This window comes from Cladophialophora immunda (assembly GCF_000835495.1).
Source record: "Cladophialophora immunda strain CBS 83496 unplaced genomic scaffold supercont1.3, whole genome shotgun sequence".
Lineage (NCBI taxonomy): Eukaryota > Fungi > Ascomycota > Eurotiomycetes > Chaetothyriales > Herpotrichiellaceae > Cladophialophora > Cladophialophora immunda.
In genome coordinates, this window is record NW_015622543.1 from 1,493,152 (window position 1) to 1,514,963 (window position 21,812).

The 21,812-nt window shown below is 53.7% G+C and overlaps 10 protein-coding genes across 12 annotated transcripts; 3 read left to right on the forward strand and 7 right to left on the reverse strand.

The window, feature by feature from the left end:
* Positions 1–428: 428 nt before the first annotated feature.
* PV07_05046 (uncharacterized protein) lies at positions 429–2,519 on the forward strand (the record flags this gene model as incomplete). Its single annotated transcript, XM_016391916.1, has 1 exon — positions 429–2,519. Exon 1 carries the CDS (start codon positions 462–464, stop codon positions 2,517–2,519), a length of 2,058 nt encoding a protein of 685 aa, XP_016249435.1. The 5' UTR covers positions 429–461.
* A 1,323-nt stretch (positions 2,520–3,842) lies between these two features.
* Positions 3,843–6,856, reverse strand: PV07_05047. Of its 3 annotated transcripts, none has more exons than XM_016391919.1 (2): positions 6,720–6,856; positions 3,843–6,571 (listed from the first exon to the last, which is right to left on the reverse strand). In XM_016391919.1, exon 2 carries the CDS (start codon positions 6,553–6,555, stop codon positions 4,090–4,092), a length of 2,466 nt encoding a protein of 821 aa, XP_016249438.1. In that variant the 5' UTR covers positions 6,556–6,571; positions 6,720–6,856; the 3' UTR covers positions 3,843–4,089. The 3 variants fall into 3 exon arrangements, with proteins under 3 accessions (XP_016249438.1, XP_016249437.1, XP_016249436.1); XM_016391918.1 differs by having other exon boundaries at positions 6,701–6,856; XM_016391917.1 differs by having other exon boundaries at positions 3,843–6,617; positions 6,701–6,856.
* Positions 6,857–7,044: 188 nt separating this feature from the next.
* PV07_05048 (uncharacterized protein) lies at positions 7,045–8,228 on the forward strand. Its single transcript, XM_016391920.1, has one exon. It carries the CDS (start codon positions 7,263–7,265, stop codon positions 7,710–7,712), a length of 450 nt encoding a protein of 149 aa, XP_016249439.1. The 5' UTR covers positions 7,045–7,262; the 3' UTR covers positions 7,713–8,228.
* A 288-nt stretch (positions 8,229–8,516) lies between these two features.
* PV07_05049 (uncharacterized protein) lies at positions 8,517–9,026 on the reverse strand (the record flags this gene model as incomplete). The annotated part of the gene is made up of 1 exon (XM_016391921.1): positions 8,517–9,026. One exon carries the CDS (start codon positions 9,024–9,026, stop codon positions 8,559–8,561), a length of 468 nt encoding a protein of 155 aa, XP_016249440.1. The 3' UTR covers positions 8,517–8,558.
* Positions 9,027–9,069: 43 nt separating this feature from the next.
* On the reverse strand, positions 9,070–10,641 carry PV07_05050 (uncharacterized protein). The gene has a single exon (XM_016391922.1). The coding sequence runs from the start codon at positions 10,340–10,342 to the stop codon at positions 9,509–9,511; it is 834 nt and encodes a 277-aa protein (XP_016249441.1). The 5' UTR covers positions 10,343–10,641; the 3' UTR covers positions 9,070–9,508.
* A 753-nt stretch (positions 10,642–11,394) lies between these two features.
* Positions 11,395–13,772, forward strand: PV07_05051 (uncharacterized protein). The gene is made up of 2 exons (XM_016391923.1): positions 11,395–11,568; positions 11,627–13,772. The coding sequence occupies exon 2, from the start codon at positions 11,926–11,928 to the stop codon at positions 13,351–13,353; it is 1,428 nt and encodes a 475-aa protein (XP_016249442.1). The 5' UTR covers positions 11,395–11,568; positions 11,627–11,925; the 3' UTR covers positions 13,354–13,772.
* On the reverse strand, positions 13,565–15,193 carry PV07_05052 (uncharacterized protein). Its single transcript, XM_016391924.1, has 2 exons — positions 14,934–15,193; positions 13,565–14,839 (listed from the first exon to the last, which is right to left on the reverse strand). Exons 1-2 carry the CDS (start codon positions 15,028–15,030, stop codon positions 13,968–13,970), a joined length of 969 nt encoding a protein of 322 aa, XP_016249443.1. The 5' UTR covers positions 15,031–15,193; the 3' UTR covers positions 13,565–13,967.
* A 682-nt stretch (positions 15,194–15,875) lies between these two features.
* On the reverse strand, positions 15,876–16,235 carry PV07_05053 (uncharacterized protein; the record flags this gene model as incomplete). Its single annotated transcript, XM_016391925.1, has 1 exon — positions 15,876–16,235. One exon carries the CDS (start codon positions 16,233–16,235, stop codon positions 15,876–15,878), a length of 360 nt encoding a protein of 119 aa, XP_016249444.1.
* Positions 16,236–16,239: 4 nt separating this feature from the next.
* PV07_05054 (uncharacterized protein) lies at positions 16,240–17,836 on the reverse strand (the record flags this gene model as incomplete). The annotated part of the gene is made up of 2 exons (XM_016391926.1): positions 17,724–17,836; positions 16,240–17,609 (listed from the first exon to the last, which is right to left on the reverse strand). Exons 1-2 carry the CDS (start codon positions 17,758–17,760, stop codon positions 16,240–16,242), a joined length of 1,407 nt encoding a protein of 468 aa, XP_016249445.1. The 5' UTR covers positions 17,761–17,836.
* Positions 17,837–17,869: 33 nt separating this feature from the next.
* Positions 17,870–19,957, reverse strand: PV07_05055 (uncharacterized protein). The gene is made up of 2 exons (XM_016391927.1): positions 18,845–19,957; positions 17,870–18,731 (listed from the first exon to the last, which is right to left on the reverse strand). Exons 1-2 carry the CDS (start codon positions 19,925–19,927, stop codon positions 18,573–18,575), a joined length of 1,242 nt encoding a protein of 413 aa, XP_016249446.1. The 5' UTR covers positions 19,928–19,957; the 3' UTR covers positions 17,870–18,572.
* Between the last annotated feature and the right edge of the window lie 1,855 nt (positions 19,958–21,812).

Here is a 21,812-nt window from a genome sequence, read left to right on the forward strand (position 1 = left end):
GGGGTGAGCACAGTGGCGAGCGGCTAATCAAAAACGGAGGGAGGATAGGACTTTATTATAACATACTATCCAGGTAGTGCGCGAAAACGTGTTCACCCTCGGCTTACCTTCCGCTCCCTGAGTGCTCCCTGAGTGCGTGGTAAGTTCATCTACTAGCCCTATTCATAGACATACCAAAAGCCGGAACACTTCCAGTCCAAAAATTACTTCAACCTTCGAAACATCGCTAAGAGGTTTGCAGCGCTTGCGCAATCGAGACGAGGCAGTCCATGTATCATGTCACATGAGGAGGCTGAGCAATATGCGCCTAGCCCGGATGGCCAGCACCGCGTCCTTGTTTTCAGCCTCAACGACACGGGAACGTCGAAGGTATAAGTTCTGAGACCTGGACGTGAAAGCTACCAACTTAATAATTGCTGACCATACAACCTCGATCATTCGTATCCGTCCCAACTCTCCCGATGGCAATGCCTTCCGATAATGTCGGTCCACAACGTCCTCCAGAACGACGATCAGCACCAGGACGGGAGTTGAACATGCCGTCGTGCTTCGAGCACCGGCCACTTGATCTTTCACAGCCATCCATCCGACTACTGGATGTCCTACCGCGAGATGGACGGAGTGAGATCCGATGCGCTGTCAAGCACGTTCTTCTTCCCGCTTCCTGCAAAGAACTTCGATACACAGCCTTGTCGTATGCTCGGGGCGACGAGAAAGAACCTCGACACGCAATCTCCATCAACAATCAACCGTATGAGGTCTTAAAAAATCTATATACCTTCCTCGATCTTCATGGTTTAAACGGCATCTCGAATCTCTTCATCGACGCGCTGTGTATTGCGCAGAACAATATCGACGAGAAGAACCACCAAGTTCAGCTTATGAAGGACATCTTCACGAATGCCGCAAAGGTTATTGTTTGGCTCGGACCATCTGCCGATCGCAGCGATGAGCTTTTCGACATGATAAGCGAACTCGGACCATTTGAAGTCCAGGACGGCATACGAGGTAACTACATATCAGGCCCGCAATCCAATTTTGATGTACAGCTACGACTTGCATGCAAGGCTGACGCCATCGGGTCGCAAACCAGCAAGCTTTGCCTACGCAAGTATTGGACGCGAGCCTGGATCGTTCAGGAAATCGTCCTGGCACGTGAGCTTGACCTCGTCTGTGGCGCAAAGTGGCTCCCTTGGATAGCCTGGGTATACTATCTCAGACTGCTTCTTGGCCTCGAACGAAACATGAAAAACGTCTGGAAAGCGCCACCTGCATTTGAGGCGCTGACTGCGGCTCTCAAAAGCTCTGTGATAGCTTCCTTGTGTGAACAACGGAGTTCCACGAGGCACCGAAACAAGTCAAGGCCTCTGTTATCGCTGGTTGCTAAATTTGCCAGATCAGAATGCTTACTACCACACGACAAGATATACGCTTTCCTCGGCTTGTCATCGGATGCCCAGACAGTGTCCGTGAATTACAGCTTGACACCGGAGAACCTCTTACTCGAAATGCTCTGCTTGATATCAAGGAGTGCTGTGGGGAAATCGTCCAAAAGAAAGGTCAATGGGAAGCCTACTGCTCAAGCTACTCGAGCCATTTTTGTGGCTCAAGTACACCATCTCTGTCATAGTTTGGGCTTCCATCCGGCGGCTCTAACACTAATGCTTGATTACAACATGTCAGCAAGAGCAAATCGTGCTCCCAGCTTCTATCGATCTACACAGATTGAGGCGGATCTTTACAATGCAGTGGCGAAGCTTCCCGCAAAAGAGGCGATGATGGAATATCATCTACCACATGTCCGAAGTATGCAACAGGCTGATAAGACATTGCTTTGTCTATCACAACCGGCATTCCATTTACGCGATTTCGTACTGGACAGACAGTGGCTATCGCCAAAATTGACCACCGCTATGGTCTACGACAACACTTTTATTTGCTTCTGCGTACGCTGTGAGAAGAAGGGCATCGATCTAGTTCGCATGGGCATGGCATGGATATCAAGAGGTGACTGGTTTGATATTTTTCGGGTTGACGTGCCCTCTCCACAACCTGAAATCAAAGGATTCCCTGACAATCGCGGGGGCAGGTATGCAGAGCTATGTTATCTGAGGGGCAGCTACATTGCAACGCGTATTGGGTCAAAAAGTGCCGGTGATGGTAAATGGTCATTCGATCCTCGTGTCAAGCCGAAATATGTATTGTATCATGATCCGCCTCAAGGCCGTGATGAGAATGCGGTACTGTCAATGCACCAGATTTTGAACCTCATTGCGCACGACGGTCGCTATCATCGCCACGGAAACACCATTAACTCGGCCAACGACATCGTTGGGAGGCCAGTTTTTCCCCTGAAGGAGTTGCACCGACTGTCTACTCCGGACGCACAGCAGCAGATCAGAGCTGCATACAGTCAAAGAACCATCGTCGAATGGAAGGACCCTGACAACTACCCCGACTGGACAGCTATCGAGCCTCAGAGGACAAAAAGCCCGCTCAAAAGGTCCATACTATTTTGAAAACGGCAGGTAGAGGCAATCATTGCAGATCATCCAGATCGCGACCAGGAATTCTCGGATGACGATTGGAATACGCCATCAGGCCTTGACTCATGAATCGAGATCGAGCAAAAGTTAAGCCGTCAGTTGAAAAGAGCAAAGAAGTGACAAGTTGACCTCAATCAATACAACCACTCACACTCAATTCTGGTATACGGTGACGGATCTCGGCGGAGGTGCATTGGGGTCTTTCCCGTTTTGGATTTTGTCCGCGCATCGCGGAAAAGTCAAGCTTCAGTTAAGTTACTATGAAGCGCTTGGCTCTCGCATACCGAATTCTGAACGCGGTTTCAAGCATACTCAGACTCGGCGCGAGCAAGCCTGTCTCTGTCCGACCTAGTCGTTCCCCATGCTCAGCCTTCTGGGCTACTGAAGTTTCTGCTGTCTGAGCTTGGGGTGGCACAAGGCAGAACCGGTGGTGATAGCACAATAGTGTAACAGCGGGCAAGCGGAATTGGCGAGCTGAGTCCTTTCGTCAACGTGCCAAAAGCCCAGGGCCAAGTTGTGGATTATTACTACCGTAACGCCTAGCTCTATTCCAGCTAATCAGAACATACTCGAGGGTTTCCGATTAGCTCTACTTAGTGCGGTTATCCTGATCTCAGCCTCCTCTTGGGCGTCTAGCAAAGATACACTATTGTCTAACGGATCAGGAAGTTTAGGTAGCAACAGGGATTTTGTCGGTTTCAGATTCTGTCCTAAACCGGTGCTAGCCGAGATGCAAGTATAGCCGATCACTGGAGGCACCAGATTTGGCTCCCGGTGTGTTTGCTCAGGGAGCGCTCAGTGATGCTCAGTCAAAGGCTCAGGGAAAGCTCAGGTTAAAGCGGTCTTCGTTCACCCTCTAGCATCAAACCGTAAATGGCAATTAGGTTTTTCGTTCTCGAGTAATCTAGGTAGTTGCGCGTGAGCCGTCCTAATCCTTCGATGTTTCTTTTTGAAATACCAACTCTGGTCAACTTTGGACGACGAGATCCATTTGGGACGCTAGAGGATCCCAATACGGATCATTCAAATGACTGTGGTCTGGGCTTTTGTCGTGGATGCTGTGCCGCACCTTGATTTCGTAAGGTAATGGAAGGGTGGGGTTGGTAAAGGGCGTTTCTGGAAAGGGAGGCGTTGAAATTGGGCTGTTGGGGTGGGCGGTTTGAATGTTTCTTCTGGTATGATGTGATTTGACAAGGCAAGGCTAGGAATAATGATGCATAAAGTAGGTGGGCGCGTGAGTGCACAGGTAAGTCGGTGGCTGCATCCTAGGTGCAGAGAAGAGGCGATCCTCAACGGGGTTGACATTCGGGTGGAAATTATGGAACATTTTTGGCAGGTGAAGAAAGAATTGCTTCGCTGGTATTTTGGACAACTCTGTTGCGATTAGAAGGTTGGCACAGTATTTCACTCGGTCCGTCTGATCAAGCGAGAAGCAATGTGAACCTGTTCCAATCACTTGACCCTCGTCAACAAGACCTTCGACATTCAATTTATTGATCTCCTTTCCCTCCCTACTCACGTTGCAAATTCCCAATTGCCTCTTTCACGCCAAAGCAAACCTCTCTGCGCTAAGTCCATACCTCCGTCCCAGTCGTCTCCCAATCCGTCTCGCCGTGCCAAGCCCCATCTTCGGCGCTGGATGCGGTTCGTGGATATGAATTCCCCGAGTGTTCGTGTTCTCCCAATCTAATCCATCCGGCGGAGTAAACTGCCATACAGAGCCATACAGCTTCTCCGCTGCGAAGCCAATCCTCGTCATCGCGTGAAGGAAATCTATCCAGCTAATTTCGCCGCCCTGGGAGGAGTTAGAGGGTGTTGGGAAGAGAGAGGCGAAGACCCTGTAAGCGCGTCGCGGGAGGGTGAAGACTGGGAAGGGAGGCGTCGAAAAGGAAGTCGGATCGTCGGGTACAGGTGGTGTTGCGTCGCTGGAATCGGGCGGGTGAGATGGGCCGCGGGTTTTGAACTTGGATGCTCGAGATACTTCGGGTCCTTTGAATTTGCCTGGTCTGTCGGGCTCGACGTTAAGGCGGGAAAATGAGTCGCTGAGAGCTTCATTTTCTTTCTCCTTGTTGGGCGGCTGGGGTACTTGTGGTGGGGGTGTCCATTCTGGCGTGCGATGGATCTCTCGAGCCTTCACATCGCGACTGAGGAATATCTCGTGAAGTGTCTTGTCGGTATATTTTCGAAAATGCGCATCGACAACCTTCCACAACCTATCCAGTTGATTTTCGGCTTGGCGGCAGGCGTTCACGTTTGTCACGTTGTGGACCCTTTCGGTGGGATATTGCAGGTGTCTTGAGAGTGGGACAACGATGCGCGCGAGATTCGGAGCGAGGTCTTCACGGAAAAATTGATAGACAGTTGCTGCATCTTCCGTTGCTTTAGCATACCCTGGACCTCGGTTTTCTGGACCCATCTCTATTTCCAAACCCGCGGCCCATGGAAAGAAGGTCTTTACCTGCCTAACGAGTTGTGCAATGAGGGCCAGGTCGGAGAAATACCCGGCGACGCAGGACGACGTTCTGCCCTTCTGACCAGGGTCGTGGTCAACGCATCGCTGTAGCTCATCTACGAGGTTGGGAAGCTGCGTTAAAAACACCTTGTCCGCATCCCACAGCATGGAGAATAGCTGTAGTAAGGGGTCCTTGCCGACACCCTGTTTCGTCTTGATCTGGATGACGGCCGTTCCTGGTTGTTGGGGTTCTCGAACAAAGCGCTCGCGCATTGGTGACGAAGCTGGCACACTGGACTTCAATTCTCCAATCAGGCCCTTTGAGATCATTTCGGCAGCGAAGCATAACTCCACCAGGGCGGTCTCGAGCTTCTCAGGCAGAGGTTGGTCATGGTTAAGGGTTCCGGCAGATTTGAACGCATCGTCTAGGCTGACTGCGTAGTTGTAAAGCACATCCCAACTGAGAAAGGACATGTAAGCCTCGACCGGTACGCTTCTTATCACTCGGTTCCAGAAAACCTCGTCATCGTCGTGTGGGTGGCGTTGGCCCCATACGTCGAGAAGGCTTTCCTGGCGATGCTGTGCTTGATCAATAGCCACCGATGCGAAATACCCTGGATCTTCTCTAAGATCCCAAACAAGGTCTTCGGCAGCTGCTCGCTTGGCCTCTACCAGGAGAACAAGCCGACGCGTATCAAGCTTGGCTGGTAGTCTATATGGCGCTTCTGCTGCCACTGAAGAAAGTTGTGCATAGGAGGTCTCAGAAGCAACGATCGGTGGTGGCTCAGGTTGCTCAGGAAGTTGGAGGCTGGCCAGCTCGTCTCGCGGAACATCGTGGAATAGTTGGTAGCAGCACTCGAGAAGGAAAGAATAGATCTTGCTCTGGATTTCCAAAACCAAAAGTCCCGTCCCAGGCTGGAACTGGAGACAATTTTGATGCAGCATGAACGCGTCGTCGTCATCGTCCCAGCTAACCAAGCGACCGTAGCTATCCGGATCTGATTCGCCAGCGATGTACATTGTGTATTGGTTGAGGAATACCGGGACAATCATCTTGCTAGTCTGTCCAACATGCGTTGCGTCGAGATCGGCGTGGGCAAAGGAATGGGGTGGATTTCGACCGCGTGAATTCAAGAATAATAACAATGCTCTTCCTTGCAGGAGATCTTCCTGGTTGACATAGGGATATTTGAAAGCTTCGATATTTCTTGACCTACCACGGGATCCGGTCTTCTCAAGCTCGTAGAAATCTGGTCGGTGTTGCTCGGGCATGTCTGGCCAAGCGGCTAAAAGAATTTTCTTGCGTTGTTCTTTCCTCTTGTTCATCCAGCGTTTTCGAATCACCTCCTCGCGACGCGCCAAAATGTCACGGAGGGTGGTCCAGCTATTGAAGATCTCTTTGGAATACGCCGTTGACTTGTTTCTGATTTCAGCAGCAGATGGAAATGAAGGAGGGACTGGTAGATTTGGGTGTGCCTGAGCCATCATGTCAAAAAATTTCTGCGGGTTGCTGTAGAACGAAGACATATCGAGGTCCATATCTGTTATTGATCTCATGATACTAGGTGCTAGACTGGAAGTATAGGGTCAGGAAAAAGAATTAAATTGTGCATAGGAATCTTTCGTGAGAAGCAGCGTCGTCAGCGAACCGTGGTGCAAAACTTGGAGGGGGGGAAGGGCAGGGAGGGTAGGACTTACCTACCGGTTTGAACCTGTCTCACCTGTGAATGAGGTGGCGCAAAGAGGGTTGTAGTCCCTTCAAATAAATAAGAATGAGAACATTATGATATTCTATAGGGTCACGTGATAGACTCTCATAGCCTTGTTGACATGCACCCAAACAAGGTCACAAAGGTTCAGTCGTACGCGATGGAAGTTTTAGTCACTGTTGTTCAGTATTTTGATCTCGGTGGCGAAGGCGGGAGCCGCAGTCTTGGCAACAAAAGAGAAGGTAAAACCTGCTCGCGCCTCACGTGCGACTCACTCTACGCGTGCCGCTTTTATAACCACCGAGGCCACTTAGCTCCCTCTCACCTTCGCGCTCACCTCGCTCGCCTTCACACTCACTCTTCATCCAATGACTGCGTTGGTCGTGAATAATGAAGTCTAGGTTTTGGGACTAACAGATCTGGCTGACGTCTTGGACGTCACGACGACCGGAGATCTTTTTGTGGTCACCGCTTCTTTGGTATACAAGTAGGTCAGGCTGAGCATCGAGACCGATCAGTCGGTGGTGGTGCGACTCAAGTACGGTGAACACACTAATGACGACCTTCCCTGCTCGACTATCCCAAACATACTACGCAGCTTACCACGGCTCAATCAGCATCACGGAACCCAGTGCACCAAACCCCTCACAAACCGCTTCACGACCGCTTCGTGCCCATTCGTTACAGCCCATGACAGCGGCGTCCGACAGATCTCATCCTTTGAGTCCGGGTCCACCTTGCCGGTATCCAGCAGCAGCTTCACGACCGCCTTGTGCCCCTGCTCCGCCGCCCTGTGCAGCGCGGTCAATCCAATCTCGTCCTTCGCGACGAAGTCCGCCCCATTCTCCAACAGCAGCAGCAGCAGCAGCACGTCTTCTTCACTCACGCTCTGGGCCTCCCTGTCCAGTGCTGCGCTTGCATATGGAGGATGACTTCTTCGCTGGATGTCAACCGTATGATAAGAGGGAGGTGGCGATGAAGCACGACCTATTTGTTAGATACTGACCCTGCGACGAGAGGCTGCCGTAAGAGGGGGGTTGGTTTGCCAGTTTTCAGACGGAGGGCTTCCGAACTGTGGTGATGAGGAAATGCGGCGTCGAGGCATTCTTCAGTTGGAAAAGCCGTTGATGAAAAGCGAGCGTCACACAGAGCCATGCTCCAAGATCGACGATGTGGAGCGACAAGCAGGTCAGATGGCAGAGAGGTGTGGTGTTGCTGCGCGACATGGGGCGCTCAGGATGCTCGTTGATTCCTTGCGAGCCCTGCCTGCATGCTAGCCAAGTATAGTCAAGCGCCGGCTCTATCGCAAGGGTGCCCAATTCGACAGGCGATTTACGACCGCCTCCGACGGGTCCTGTTGACCGCGGTTGCCAGCCTCCAACCACGACATCAAATGTATGGCAATCAGATCTCGGAAGACTCTTTCGGCAATGATCCAACGATCACCGCGATTGGCCAAGGTAGGATATGTGCATCTGGGTCCTGAGAAAGACATGTGCTTTTTGTAGCAATGTTGAAGGCCATAAAGACGTCGCAATTGTACCCAATGCCAAAGACGCATTGTAGTGATCCCCTTCATCGTTCTCTTTGCTGCTGTTCTGCGGGTCGGTCTGAAGGGCCTGTGCTCTTTTCCTCGGTGTTTCCATGTTTCCATCCTTACTCAATCAAATCAACAATATTGACATAATGGCATGACAGATGGTATGCCACGAGTCAAATCATTCTCTGCGCTTCACTACTTCCGCAGTTTGTCTAATGCGTCTTGATATCTATAAACCATGAAACTTGTCGTGGGCGATACTAGACGCGGTCGGTTACCTGCCGGTAGACACATCTATCAGAGCGAATCGGTTAGGGCAGAGCCCGTTGGTCGTCGTGGCTATATGTGTGATGAGTTTCCCTATCGTTATCGCCACTGGGTGGTGGAGACGAGAGGGCTTCTGCCGCGCTAGTCTGATGAGACGATGTTGAAGTCTTCCAGTCAAGATATACATGATGGTAAGGCAACTCGTTCGCCTCTGCCACAACTTGGACCGACACCGATATATCATATCCCGCAAGTGAGATGCGATTAACACTTTCCTCGCCCTTGATGGCCGGAAGTGCCTCGATCGCCGAGGCTTCCTTACCTGGAAATCCGAACGTGGTAGCGTTTAACCCCTCCCAAATTTCGGCGCTGACGATCCTCACCGACACCATTGAAGGGTCTCGTTTCATGTCATCGCCTACTTGAATGACCAAGACAAAGTATTTGAAGTCAGGGTTGCTCTCGTAGTTCCCTGGGATAAATTCAACGTGCATGTGACGCTCGGATGCCATCTCCAGAAGAAACTGGTTCGCGGGGATGTCCCAGCTCGCCCTAGGATATGCCGTTCGAACATGCCAGAATCTTCGTCCCAGCTTTTCCCAGGGCGTCCAGCGCAGACGCACTGCATAACGCTCCCACAGAGCCAGTTTTCGGGCCAGCGGTTCAGAGAGGTTATGAAGAATACACGCCGGCTCGTTGAATGGTTTGGTAACGAGCTGCTTTTGGAATGCTCTCAGCCGCTCCGGAGTGTCATGAAGGCGGGTAAAAAGTCCCGGACCTATTTTTTGAAGAAGGAGATATCTCTGTTTACGTTGTCTGCCCCGAAAGGAAGAATCACGATAGTTGAGGTCTAAGAGGTAGTGGTGGCGGTATCCTGGCACTGCATTCTGGTATTGGAGTTTCGCATTCGGGAAAAAGACGCCTTGATTCGTGAGAGAAAATTGTGTGCTCAATCTGCTGCCAAGCTGGCTACTATTACCACTGCCAGCATGAGCTAAAGGTTGCTGGCGAAGCTTGAAGGTGATGCAGACAAAATGGGCATGAATCCCGATGCTGTCGCTTCTCCAGTCCAGGCGAAGATGGACAGATCGTTGAATTTTCGAATAACTTCTTCTTGGAGTCGGATGAAGGCCATTGGTCCTTCCCCATAGAGCATTGGCATGTTGACGCCGAGAATTCCTAGAAGGCTATACGATATGTCCTCAATTCTTGTGGTCCGACGCTTGGCTATCCAGGATATTCGTGCCGCGATTGGATATTCATGGATTTCCTTCTCCGGGGGCATAACCAGGACCGCCTCAGGAACCCCGGTGATGTCTGAGATTAGTCGACTGAGCATGCTCTTCGTCCCGATTTCTTGCCATTGTTGGTTCAAGAACTGTAGATGTCGTGGCGCAAGTAGTTCTTGCAGACACCACCCGCGAGTAAACCACCGACATTTCCGGAAATCGTCTTCAAATAGAGCTGGCCGCGGAGAAACATCAGCAATATCGAGCGTGAAGTCGCTCAGGTATGCATAGCAGATTTGAGACCGCCGGTACCAGCCAAACATGGAATTGATAGCCTCGGTGAGTTCTGCACTGCTCGCTTTGTCTATACACACCGTATCAACCCACACATATGGGCACCCATCCTTCAGTGCCAGCTCGCAAGTTGCGGCAATTTTGCGATATCCTGCTTTGCTCGTGGTTCCGACGTTCTGAATTTGGGTGAATTCCCGGAAGGACATCTCGCCCTCTCCCCAGGTATGCGACAGAATGGCGTAGGCAGGAATGTCATCGCCGTAGAAGTGCTCTAGCGACAGTGTAGACGCGTTGATGAGCCACATATTTCGCTTTCGACGCAGTGTTGATGATTGGAGTCAGCCCTGCTCTAGGCCCAGTTTAACTTAGGCCAGCCCTCTGGGCAAGAGACCAGCCACTCCGGTAAAACTTTATCACGTGCAGTTGACCATGTACTGCTCTCTCCCCCAAACCTTCGGAATGTCAGTTACTGAGATCTGAGTGCTGGTGAAGCTTAGTGATAATCGCTCTAGCTAAGCACAACTTGGTGTTGGGGAAAGGCAGGAATCATTGGAACCTCCAGACCCACTGGATCTGATGCCGTGGAAAGAACTCAGACTCGAGCCACGGCCTGCTGCTCGAGATGAAGGAAGTAGAATCATGTTGAACGTTCAAACGCGCCATCAGGCTGAACGTCGAAGCTTGCTGGCATGCAGGCAAAGGTCTGGATGCGGCTTGCCGAGAGTAAATCGTCGCCGCTATTAGTGCACGCTGCCACGGCGTTCGGAGGTAACAAAGACAGTCATATAGTTACTGAAAGAATGTCGATGAATAGGGCTCGGTTCGCTGCTTAAGGGGGGGGACGTTGGCGTCCTTCTAGCCAATTACCAGCAGGCCTGATTTGGCCCCCAGCAGCTTGCTCAGGGAGCACTTCAGTGATAATCAGCTAATGGCTCAGTTAAAGCTCAGGTTAAAGCGACCTTCACTCACCCTCTACGATCAGACCGTATATGGCGATTAGATTTTTTCGTTCTCTAGTAATAGAGGTAGGTGCCTGTAGTTGCGCTGGTAGTGCCTAAGAGTGCCGCCGTTAGGAAGGGCAGGCGCCTGTAGTCGTAGGCCTCGCTAGCCCAAGTCCCCCTGCCACTATTAACGGCATGTGCCATCAACTGTTGCCCTTACGTGGCCCCTTGCTCAGAACTGCCCCCCGCTCACCGCTGGCCCCCCTGGAAAGCTGGTCAACGTGGCTTGGACTAGTCCGTCACTTGCTGGCGACACCTTGCTCTTTCGATCGAGGGATGATAAGCGACACCCAAATATAGCTTGGGAATGTCCGACAGCCTCCAACGGCCCTCGCCCTATCCAGCTTCACCTTGAGATTGCCGGCCTGAGGCTGTTTGATGAGCGTTTTCCCCAATCCTGGATCGCAGTTGCGCGGGTCAGCTCGTTGCTTTGCTGGGAGCCCGAGCAGGAATTAAACGAGAAAAGCTAAGTTGGACCTCTCTCGTCTCTATTATTGTTGTTGTTGCTATCACCTGTTCCTCTTCTTCTCGTGGGGTCTCCGTATTCTCTAAACTTGTCCCATCCCGACACTGACACCAAGATTCAAGGCAAACCCCTGCCGCGCACACAGCCCGCTCGTGTCAAGCACGTCATTACTGGCTCCCAGCTGGTCTCCAATTGGCGTGCCGGAGGATAAAACAGGCTTGCTCCTAGTCCACAGCCAAAGCCAAAAGCTCAAGCCCAAACCCACGAGGCGAGGGGCCCAGCGTCGGCCACCGCACCACCACCATATCTCGCCAGCACAGGCAAAACTCGCTTAGCCACTCCGGAGGTCGCATCTCGCTCTTTTGGGGGACATAATACCAAGAAGGGGGGAAAAACCACAAAAAAAGAAAGACCAAGAAACATGGCCGATTTACAACAACAACAATCACCTCCTACCATCCTTCAACCTCAGCAAGACGACCATCCCCTCTCCTTGCGACCTGGCGGCTCGAGATCTGGCTCTCCCCAACCGCAGCAGGCCCTTCTCTCCAGCTACGAGCAGCTCGAGACTGATCCCGCCATGTCCTCTTATCAGCGTGTCCCATCCGCCGGATCTGGCAATTTTGGGACTCAGTCACCGCCTCTGCCCCAGCAATCGTCGTCGTCGGCCAATATGACCAGCTACACCAGCGCGCGATTCCCCAGCCAGTACTTCCCTCCCCAGTCGCCCACCAATGAGCAATCCGGCTCTTCTGCCAACCCTTTCGCCGATGGGCCAGGAGGCTCGCGCTCTCGAAGCAGCACCATCGGCCAGAACTACCCAATCGCCGTCGCGCCGCCCATGCCAACTTCACCTCCTCAGCAATCCGTCCAACCACTGTTTGCCCAGCACAGCGGCCACGCCGGCTCCTCATCCCGCCCAGTTTCCCGCTCCGCTGGGTCTGGTGGCTCCGGCTCCATGGGCGGACCCATGCCATCAATGCCTACCGGTAGCGGAGGGAGTGGTCCCAGCACCCGCCCCACCAGTGCCAAATCCCCCTTCTCGCCACCCATCACCTCGCCGCCACGCAACCGCCCGCATCAGATCCTGCTGATCAACCCCAACTCGACGCGCGCCATGACCGAGGCCATGCTCCAGTCCTTGCGACCGGTCATCCCTCCGGGAGTCGAGGTGACAGGATACACGGCGCCGTACCCAGCACCCACGGCCATCGAGTCCACGACGGACGCAATCATGTCGACGGAAGCCGTGCTACGAGATCTCGCCAAACACGCCGCCTCGAACGGCGAGACGGTGCAAAACTACGACGGCATGATTGTCGCCTGCTTCAGCAAGCATCCGCTCATCGACGCCTTGCGAGAGTCTTACGATGTGCCCATCATCGGCATCATGGAGGCGAGTGTCTACGTGGCGCGCATGCTGGGTGGACGCTTCGGCATCGTCGCCACGGCACAACGCTCCAAGATCAAGCAAGATGACGACATCTCCGCCTACGGTCTCGGGCATTTCTACGTCGGAAGCGAAGCCACCCACCTCGGCGTCCTTGAGCTCGAGTCCCGCCCAAGAGAGGAGGTTGCTAAACGAGTTGCACACTGTGCCCGCGCGTTGGTCATGAAGGGCGCCGACACCATTTTGCTGGGCTGCGCGGGGATGACGGACATGGTCCGCGCGGCCAAGGATGCGGTCAGGGATGAGGACGGGCGCCGGACCGTCAATGTCATTGACAGCGTTGAGGCCGGCGTCATGATGATGAGTAGTCTGATTGGCATGGGCATCCCTACCAGTAAGAAAGGCATGTATAAAGGGGAGAAGGAAGGCAGGAGGACGAGAGGTCAGAATTGGTTGTGATTGTGAGGGGCTGAATGAATGCTGGGAAATAATAGAAAGGCGATTTCGATGGGTGAAGTTCTAGTGTTCCCATTGCAAAACGTCTGCGAAATGAAGGACAAGATGAGACGAGATGACTTTGGGCCAATTTGTGCAAAGATCGAGTATCCGTTGGACGAGCCTCTGCCGAAAGCACGTTTGTGTGGCAACACAACTATAGCTATATAATATAGCCAGCTGCACATATAACCCCAGACCACAGCCCGGGCTCCGAGACTTGAGAGCGGGAAGGCTTTTGCAATTTGAGCGATGAAGCGCATGGAGTTCCAACGGGTGTTCCGTACTCTGCCTGCTCTTCTTCTCCCAAGCACCCAAACATGTGTAGTGGAGGGGAGGGGAGGAACGGGTATTTCAAATGGGCGAAAATATATTCCAGAATCCAACTTCCGGTATTAAACAAAACGCACTAGGCACGTAAGGTAGATATGGGAGGTATGTAAATATGTATATATGTGATGCATACTGAGAGGCAGACTTGCAGACGGACAGGTAGAGCCGATCACGTCACGGTATTATAGCCCACTCCTGCAGACCGATGCCCTCGCAGCACGAGAAGTCGGGGTATTGACTGGGGATCAGTGGTGAGGCCCCGCGGCCCTCCTCTCGCGGCCGGAGATGAGATAGACGCTGGCGCGCATGTCGATGATGGGGTCGGCGCTGGCCTGCAGGCCGGGGACGCGGGGCACGGGGTCGAAGATGATGGTGCGCTGCTTCTCGTCGTTGTCGTCGGCGACGGCCTCGAGCTTGAGGGTGCCCAGCTTGACGAGCCGGCGCGACTCGGGCCAGTGGATGGTCACGTCGTCGGTCGGGTCGCCCTCCTCGGCGACCTGGGCCCACAGGGTGAAGGCGGCGCCGCCGTCGATGATGCGCGTCTGGATCTCGTTGTGCAGGAACGCCGGGTCCTTGGCCTTGGCCTCGTCGTCGGTCAGGTGGGCCTCGCCCGCGTCCGGCGTGATGCGGTAGCGCACGTAGGTGCCCGTGCCGTCGGCGGCGATCAGCTTGAACGCGTTCAGCCCAAAGTACTTCTCGGTGGCGAAGCTGGCGGGCGTGGGCTTGGGCGCGCCGACGAACGCCGCCGCCGACGGCGTCTTGCCCAGGTACACCTCGATGGGCGACGGGGTGGGGGCGTCGGGCGCGGCCGAGGCGCCGATGGCGGCCAGCAGCTCGAGGAAGTCCTCGCCCGTGCGCACGGGGAAGAAGGGCGTCGAGTGCGCGATCACGTCCGTGTGTTGGCGCCGCCCGTCGTGGTCCGGCAGCACGAACCGCACCGCGATGCCGCGCGGGTTCGCGTCGCCCGCGTTGTCCGGGATCTGCGGGATGCCCGTCGAGTTGGAGAAGCGCACGATGATGGGCGTCGAGCTGGCGTGGAAGTGGTGCGCCGAGCTCAGCGCGCCGGCCTCTGCGGTCGGCGTGAAGGTGCCGTTGAGGAGAATCCCTCGCGCGTGCGCTGATCGGGGTCGAGTCAGTTAGTCGGTCCCCCGGGCCATAGAAAGTGCTTCCATATGTTTGTGTGGGTGTGGACTAGGGAAAAGAGGACATACCTGGTCTGAAGCCCGGCGGGGTGTGGAATGCTCCTTGCAACGTCTTGACCAGAGCAGCGGCCGTCTCGTTGGTTTTGTCGTTGGTGGAGAGGGGCATCTTGAGGATGGGCTCGGGCTCGATGTGGTGGAAATGTGTGAAAAGTGAGAGGCTGCTTGTTGTTCTTCTTCTTCTGCTTCTTCTCCTTCGACTGACTGACGAGGTCTCGTTTGCATCCTGCTTCGAATGTTTCCCTCCATCCTTATATATACCACAACTCTGGGTGCGGTTCTTCTTCCCACGCGACACCAAACAGGGCCCGGAATGTCAAATACCCAGCAGACATCAGTCAGCAGGCATGATGGCACGGGCCAGTGAGGACCAGACTATTACCACTCTCAGCTCAGCCATTCCACCGCCATTGGACGAGCATTGGGCGCGTCGTATTCCTAACTCGCTCAGGTTCATGCACGGGCTTAGTCAGTGGATGGTGCGAAGGCTTATCGGCCTCTTGCTTGTCAGAGGATCAAGAAGTTGGTGAGCCGTGATTAGTTATGCCCGCGGTCGCCAAGTCGGTTCCTGAGGCTCCCATGGCCTGTTCTGACCACGATGCGACTCCTCCCGGCCATGTCCTCTCTCTTTGTGGTAGAGGAAGAGGAGAGGGGGGGTGGCAGGGGGGGAAAACCCCTCAATCGCGTCGCCCCCCATCGTGGTATTTGATATGGGAATTGCGTGCTCGGCACTTTCGGCTTGGCCCTGTGATTCACCATTAGCTCAAAGGGAATCATCATTGACAAGGGTGTCCATTCTACCGTTTAGATGTAGTGGTATCCCTATCCTGATTGAGAATATTGCCTATGTCTGATCCGGCAGCCACCTCGACGCTATTGAGAAAAGGTGTCTATTCTATTATCGGTTGCCACTTAATGCGGAACCAGGTTCTGGTATTAATCATTAAACATACATCATGGGAATAACTTTTTGCGGTCCTTGTTGGAGGTCCTTTTTCTCCTTTTTGCCCCTTTTGTCCCTTTTGTCCCTTTAGTCCCTTTGGTCCCTTTGGTCCCTTTGGTCCCTTTAGTCCCTTTGGTCCCTTTGGCCCCTTTGGCCCCTTTGGTCCCTTCGGTGACGCTGGTGACGCTGGTGACGTTGGTGACGCTGGTGACGTTGGTGACGCTGGTGACGATGGTGACGATGGTGACGATGGTGACGCTGGTGACGATGGTGACGATGGTGACGATGGTGACTTGAATCCCATCCTCTACCACGCCATGATCATAAACAGGCGACTGCAGTGATCTCCACAACTGGCACGTAAGAAACATGGCTTCAGATGAAGGTCTCACCTGCCCATGCCTCCTGGACACGCTGCGCTTCATCTTCCAGATCACCCTTGGCCCCGGATCTGTGACAGTCAAGACACTCGGGGGAGAACGCAGTCTTCATCATAGGTTTCCAGATCTTGATAGCCCATTCATGGATTCTGCCAATCCAGAGCTCGAAGCGCTCACAGTCTGTCGACACAGACCCAAAATCAAGCCTCGACATAACATATCCAGTGCCAGTATCATGGGCTAGCACAGTCTCGAAGACCAGGAAGTCGCCATTGCCGTACACGACAATGGCATAATGACGTAGATCGCTCCAGTGCCCATCATCACGGCCTATCAATTTGAGTTCTTTGACGTGGGAAGATAGAACACAAGAAGAAATCAGAGCCGCCCGTGCCGTCAGTTCTTGGGTAGGCTCATGATTGCCCTTTTGCAAGACGGTTAAATAGGGGAACATGAGTCTCTGTTGAATGATACCTGTCGCCGAGGCGGTGGTTGGGTGCGAATGCGTAAGCCAGAACGTGCCATGCGGGAGGAGTCTGTTGAGCAATGTATCATGTGTTTCGACCTGATTCGAGATGAGTGGGGTTGGATCGAGCGGCATAGGGTGCTCCATGACACGCGAGAGAGTTTGGCCAGTAGCTCCTGATCCAGAAGTCTTGGTTGTGTGAGAGCGGGGGGACGTCTGAACTGCAGGCCTAGCAGTCCGGAGGATTGATGGTTGTGGGACTTCTGCTATGAGTTGTGTGGCCGCAACACCAGAGGTACTCTCAAAGCCAGAGGTGCTCTCAAAGCCAGAGGTGTTCTCAAAGCCAGAGGTGCTCTCAAAGCCAGAGGTGCTCTCAAAGCTAGCGGTACTCTCAAAGCCAGCGGTACTCTCATAGCCAGAGGTGCTCTCAAAGCGTAACTCGCCAACGGAGAGAGATGCATTGAATAGTCTGTAGTAGGGATTTTTCAATCGCAGGGAAGGAAAGAAGAGTTTCTCGATCATGTCGTGGACATGATCACCATCCGCATGGAGCATTTCTGCTTCGTGCAGCAATTCTTCTACTTCATGGACATCAATCTTTGTAGTCGGAGGAGAGAGCTTCAGTAGCGGATAAGTTTTGATGAAATGTCCATCTGCAGCCGTAGGAGCAGATAAGTGCACGTCGATATTGTTTGCTTGGAGGTAATATGTGAGTGGTCTTGGTGGCATGGGGGTGTACGGTAGGAAAGAAAAGGGCGCTAGCTCCATCTCTGCTTCGGCGTGGGTGTAGTAGGTGGACTCGCTGAACTCACGTACTTCTTGCCAGAGTTCCTGGACAGCGGCCTCGTCACATAGATCGCTCTGAGTAAGCTCTGGTTCTTGTGGGAGAAGGGAACTTTCTGTATGAATGATGGTCAGTGTTTCAAGGTCCGGCTGGTTTATTGCTCTGGTCAAACAGGGCAGCGCAGCAGTGACTCCACAGCGGAGGCAGTGGCAGTTGAATTCGGACTTACCCTCCTCAGAGTCCATAGCTGTGAATTGAATGTCCATAGCGGGTATCGCGCGCCCCAAGCTTGAAAGAGTAGAAGATGGAGGACTTGGTGAATGGATGTTTGGTGGACTGTCGCGAAACGCGGCTGTGGACGTTATATACGAGACTCTTTGACTGTTTACGATTTTCCATTATCGATAATGAAAAAGTACTTGGCGCATCGGTATAACTCTGGCCGATGAGGATTGACGTCATGGATCAGTACGGTGGAGTGCACAGACCGCGTCTTTCTACCTCAGTAACACACCACGTGCACACCCAGCAGAATGAACACCTTTTCTCAGCAGCGTCGAGGTGGCCGCCGGGCAAGAACAAGGATAGGGATGCCACTACATTCATACGTTGGAATGCATTCTCTTGTAGACGGCGATTGCCTCTGAGCGAATATACTGTGGTACCCCTTTCTCGCCAGACTGCGCCGCTTCCTGTTTGTGATTAGCTTCACATATTCATAACAATGCTGGAAGTGGCGGTCACAGAAAATCATGCCAAAACAGTTGTCCCACTGCTTTGCGTCTGTGAGCATGTCGGAGAGCAAGGCAAACGGAGGGCATAGGTGCGTGGTGTCAGAAACACGGGAATCATCCTTCTTGAATACAGGAATGAACCTGCGTGCCGCGCCGAGACTCGCGGTTGGAAAGAATGTGCATCTATCAGCCCGTTGCCCAAGGCTGTCCCAAATAACTTATCCCCAACCGCAAGCTCGGCTTGAATGTGAGCTCCCCCTTTCCCTTCTTTTTTTTGGTGCTGCTCAATGTGGTATCTGTCATTTCCCCTGTTTTCCGAGTCCCGGCTACTGCTTTTCTGATGCTCACTTCGTGAACGTGTTTACCGGCAGTCGGTAGACGTCGATCGTCCAGTACGGCCTCCTCGTGCCCTCCCACTGCTTGCTTCCGTGCAGTCCCGAGGGGACGGCGATGTCTTCCCACGCGGTGTCGAATCCCGCCTGACGGAGATCAATTTCCGCAACCTATGGGTTTTTGCATCGGTCAGCCTGTTTCTAGTTTGGTGCGTCTCTTTCCTTCTTCAACGACCCCCCTATCTCGAAGCCGCTGCGGAATTGCTACCCGTGTTCATACATACCTTGGTGTACACGTCGTAGCAAATCTGCCGATCGGCTCCAAGGCCGTTGTACCACCCGAATCTCCCCGTGGGGCCCAGGAGCTGGACGACATATTCCGAGAAGAACTCCCTCAGCGCCTTGTAGTCTTCGGCAAAGGTGTCGTAGTAGATGGCGTCGAGCTGCACCGTGCCCTTCTCGACCAGTTCGGGGAGCACGTCCTGCCACCGCCCTTCGTGGATGGTGACGTTGGGCTTGTCGTACCAGCCCTGGTCGCGCAGCCGCTGGAGCACCTGCGGATGGGCTTCGACGATGTGGTGTTCGGCCGGTTTGTGCGTCTGGATGGCCGTGTCGACGATGCCCATGCCGTGGCCCACGTTCATCACCTTGAGACCGGCGTGGGGGATCAGGGTTTCGGCGTGCCGCTGCATGATCTGGGTCTCCCAGTCCATCATCACCGCGTTGTCGCTTTCGTCCAGCAATATGCCCGGCTTGTACCGTAGTTGGCTCTTCAGGTATGCGCGGTTATCGAGTGAGACGTCATCGAGGACTTTCTCTTCGACCGCCTGCTCGACTGCTTGTCGTTCTCCGTTCGAGAGCTTCTGCCTCTTTGGTGCCGGCCGTTTGTCATGTGATTCATCCCCGTCGTCGTCGCCGCCGTCGCCGTCGCCGTCGCCGTCGTTTTCATCCTCGTCCTCGCTCTCGTCCAGCCCTAGGGTCTCCATCTTGGAGAAGAGCAGTTCGGCCCGCACACCGGCGTCGACCATCATGTCGTAGATCCTCCTCTGCCCAAGCCGCAGAGCAATGCACCCGGGCGTCTCGTCCTCGCTGTTCAGATCGTTCCAGATGGCCCCGTTCTCGAGCAGCAACTCCACCGTCCGGACCGCGTCGACGTCGTCGTCACCCACCTCTTTCCCGGCCCCAGCGTTCCCGCACGCCGCGATGGCAGCGTGGAGAGGGGACGATGCGACCGGCGCCGTAGCATCCTGCACGTTCGCCGACCCAGTTTTGAGAAGAATCTTCAGGGCCGGCACGTCGTGGCGCGCTGCGGCGGAGATGATGCGCCTCGCGAGGAGGACGTCTCCTTCTGAGGCTTCCTCAGTCATCTTGCTTTCTCCCTTTTTTTTTTAATTTCCTCTAGGGATTTTGTTCCAGAGATCAGGACTGAGCGATGTGTTGGGGAAATTTTTCCACACAGAAAGTCTGATGAAGTAGGTTAAGCGACCATTAGTTCTGTTAAATCACGATCTACTAACTAGGGACGGCATAGCATGGTCGACTTTAGACACTCCCGCCCAGACCAAGGTGGATATCTTCACGCAGCACTCCAATCGCGTCCTGTATCTCCAATGTACCGAGTACACAGTATCCCCCTTGTCACAGCCTTGCGAAGGGAGAAGGTGATGTGGCAGCCAAGAAGCCTTGATGGCTATCGTACTCTTCAGGATTTATCCTGGCACGCCCAGTATCCATTGAGAGTACTCTTCGACCATTTTCAAATGACCACTACCCCAGTTCCCTGATCAGTGCCCGGTGCAGTGTTGACCTACACACTCCCAAACCAGGGGCAGGTAGCTCTTTGTGGGGGCTAGGATTGGGTTCAGAATGGTCTTTGCTGGGCAGAACGACAACTGACCTTTAATTCTCGGGCTAGCGGGTAGATCTGAATTCAAGAATGAGCTCTTTCGGCGCTATTCCACAATGTAGGTATATTGTCTACATGGTGACGATGCTCGAAACCCTGGAACGACCGACGGCGTATTTAGTCCGGCCATACTGAAGGTGAAGGGCGTCCTCAAGAGACCCTCGTCGCGCCGTCACTCCGCCAAATCAGTCCCTTAAAGGCTAGTCATTTCTTAAGGACGAAGCTGTCTATTGTCTATGTTCAAGAACTATTCTCCATCGCCAGCGGTTTTTTGGCGTTAACCCCCGCCGTAGTCCCTGGGATTCTTCCCTTGTACTGCGGGATCCATTCATTCTCAAACTTGCCTCTCGGCTGTCTGAGACTGTTCTCGACCCTCTTTACAAACATTCCACGGCTCTTGTCGCCCAACACGCCACCCTCGTCTCTGGCCCAGACCACTTCGCCTCTCACAATCGTGTATCTCGGCCAATTGCCGAACCGCACACCCTCAAATGGTGTGTAGTCGCATGTATGATGCAGCATCTCGTTTTTCAGGTCAAACGGTTCGAACGACGAGCCGGGCTTGCTATCGTTGTACCAAATGGTGATGTCTGCGTCGTATCCAGCGGCCAAGGTGCCCTTCGTGTTCAAGCCGTACAATCTTGCAGGATTGGTGGATGTGACCTCGACATACTTTTGGATACTGATTCGGCCGTCCTGCACACCCTTGAAGATAAGGGGGCAGCGCGTCTCCACGCCAGGAAGACCGTTGGGGATATCGGTGAATCGAGACACTCCATCCTTGAGCCCCAGTTGTTTCCCAAGCGGATGTTGAAAGGAGAACGGGCAATGATCCGACGAGACTGTAGTGAAAGTCCCGTTGGCGATCCCCTCCCACAGCGCGTTGAGATCGTCGTTGCTGTCCCTTAGGGGCGGGCTGCAGACGTATTTCGCGCCTTCGAAGTTTTCTCCCCGCAGCCGGTCCTTGAGCAGGTACAAATACTGCGGACACGTCTCAGCGTGGATCGGCAGGAGTTTTGTCTGCGCCTCGCGAATGTGTCGTGCGGCAATTGCGGAAGAGATGTGCACGAGCAGGATCGGGGTGTCCATTAACCGAGCGAGCGAGATGGCACGATACGTCGCTTCGTCTTCGGCAACTTTGGGCCGCGACACGGCGTGGTAGTACGGATCGCCCTTCTTCTGTTCGTAGAGCTGCTCGATGATCATCTCAATCATGTCCGCGTTCTCGGCATGCATCATCGTGGTCATGCCCAAAGCCCGTGTGGCGAGCATGATGTCTAGAATTTGACGGTCACGGAGCTTCAAGGGGTCGTAAGTCATATAGAGCTTTACCGAAGTTATGCCCT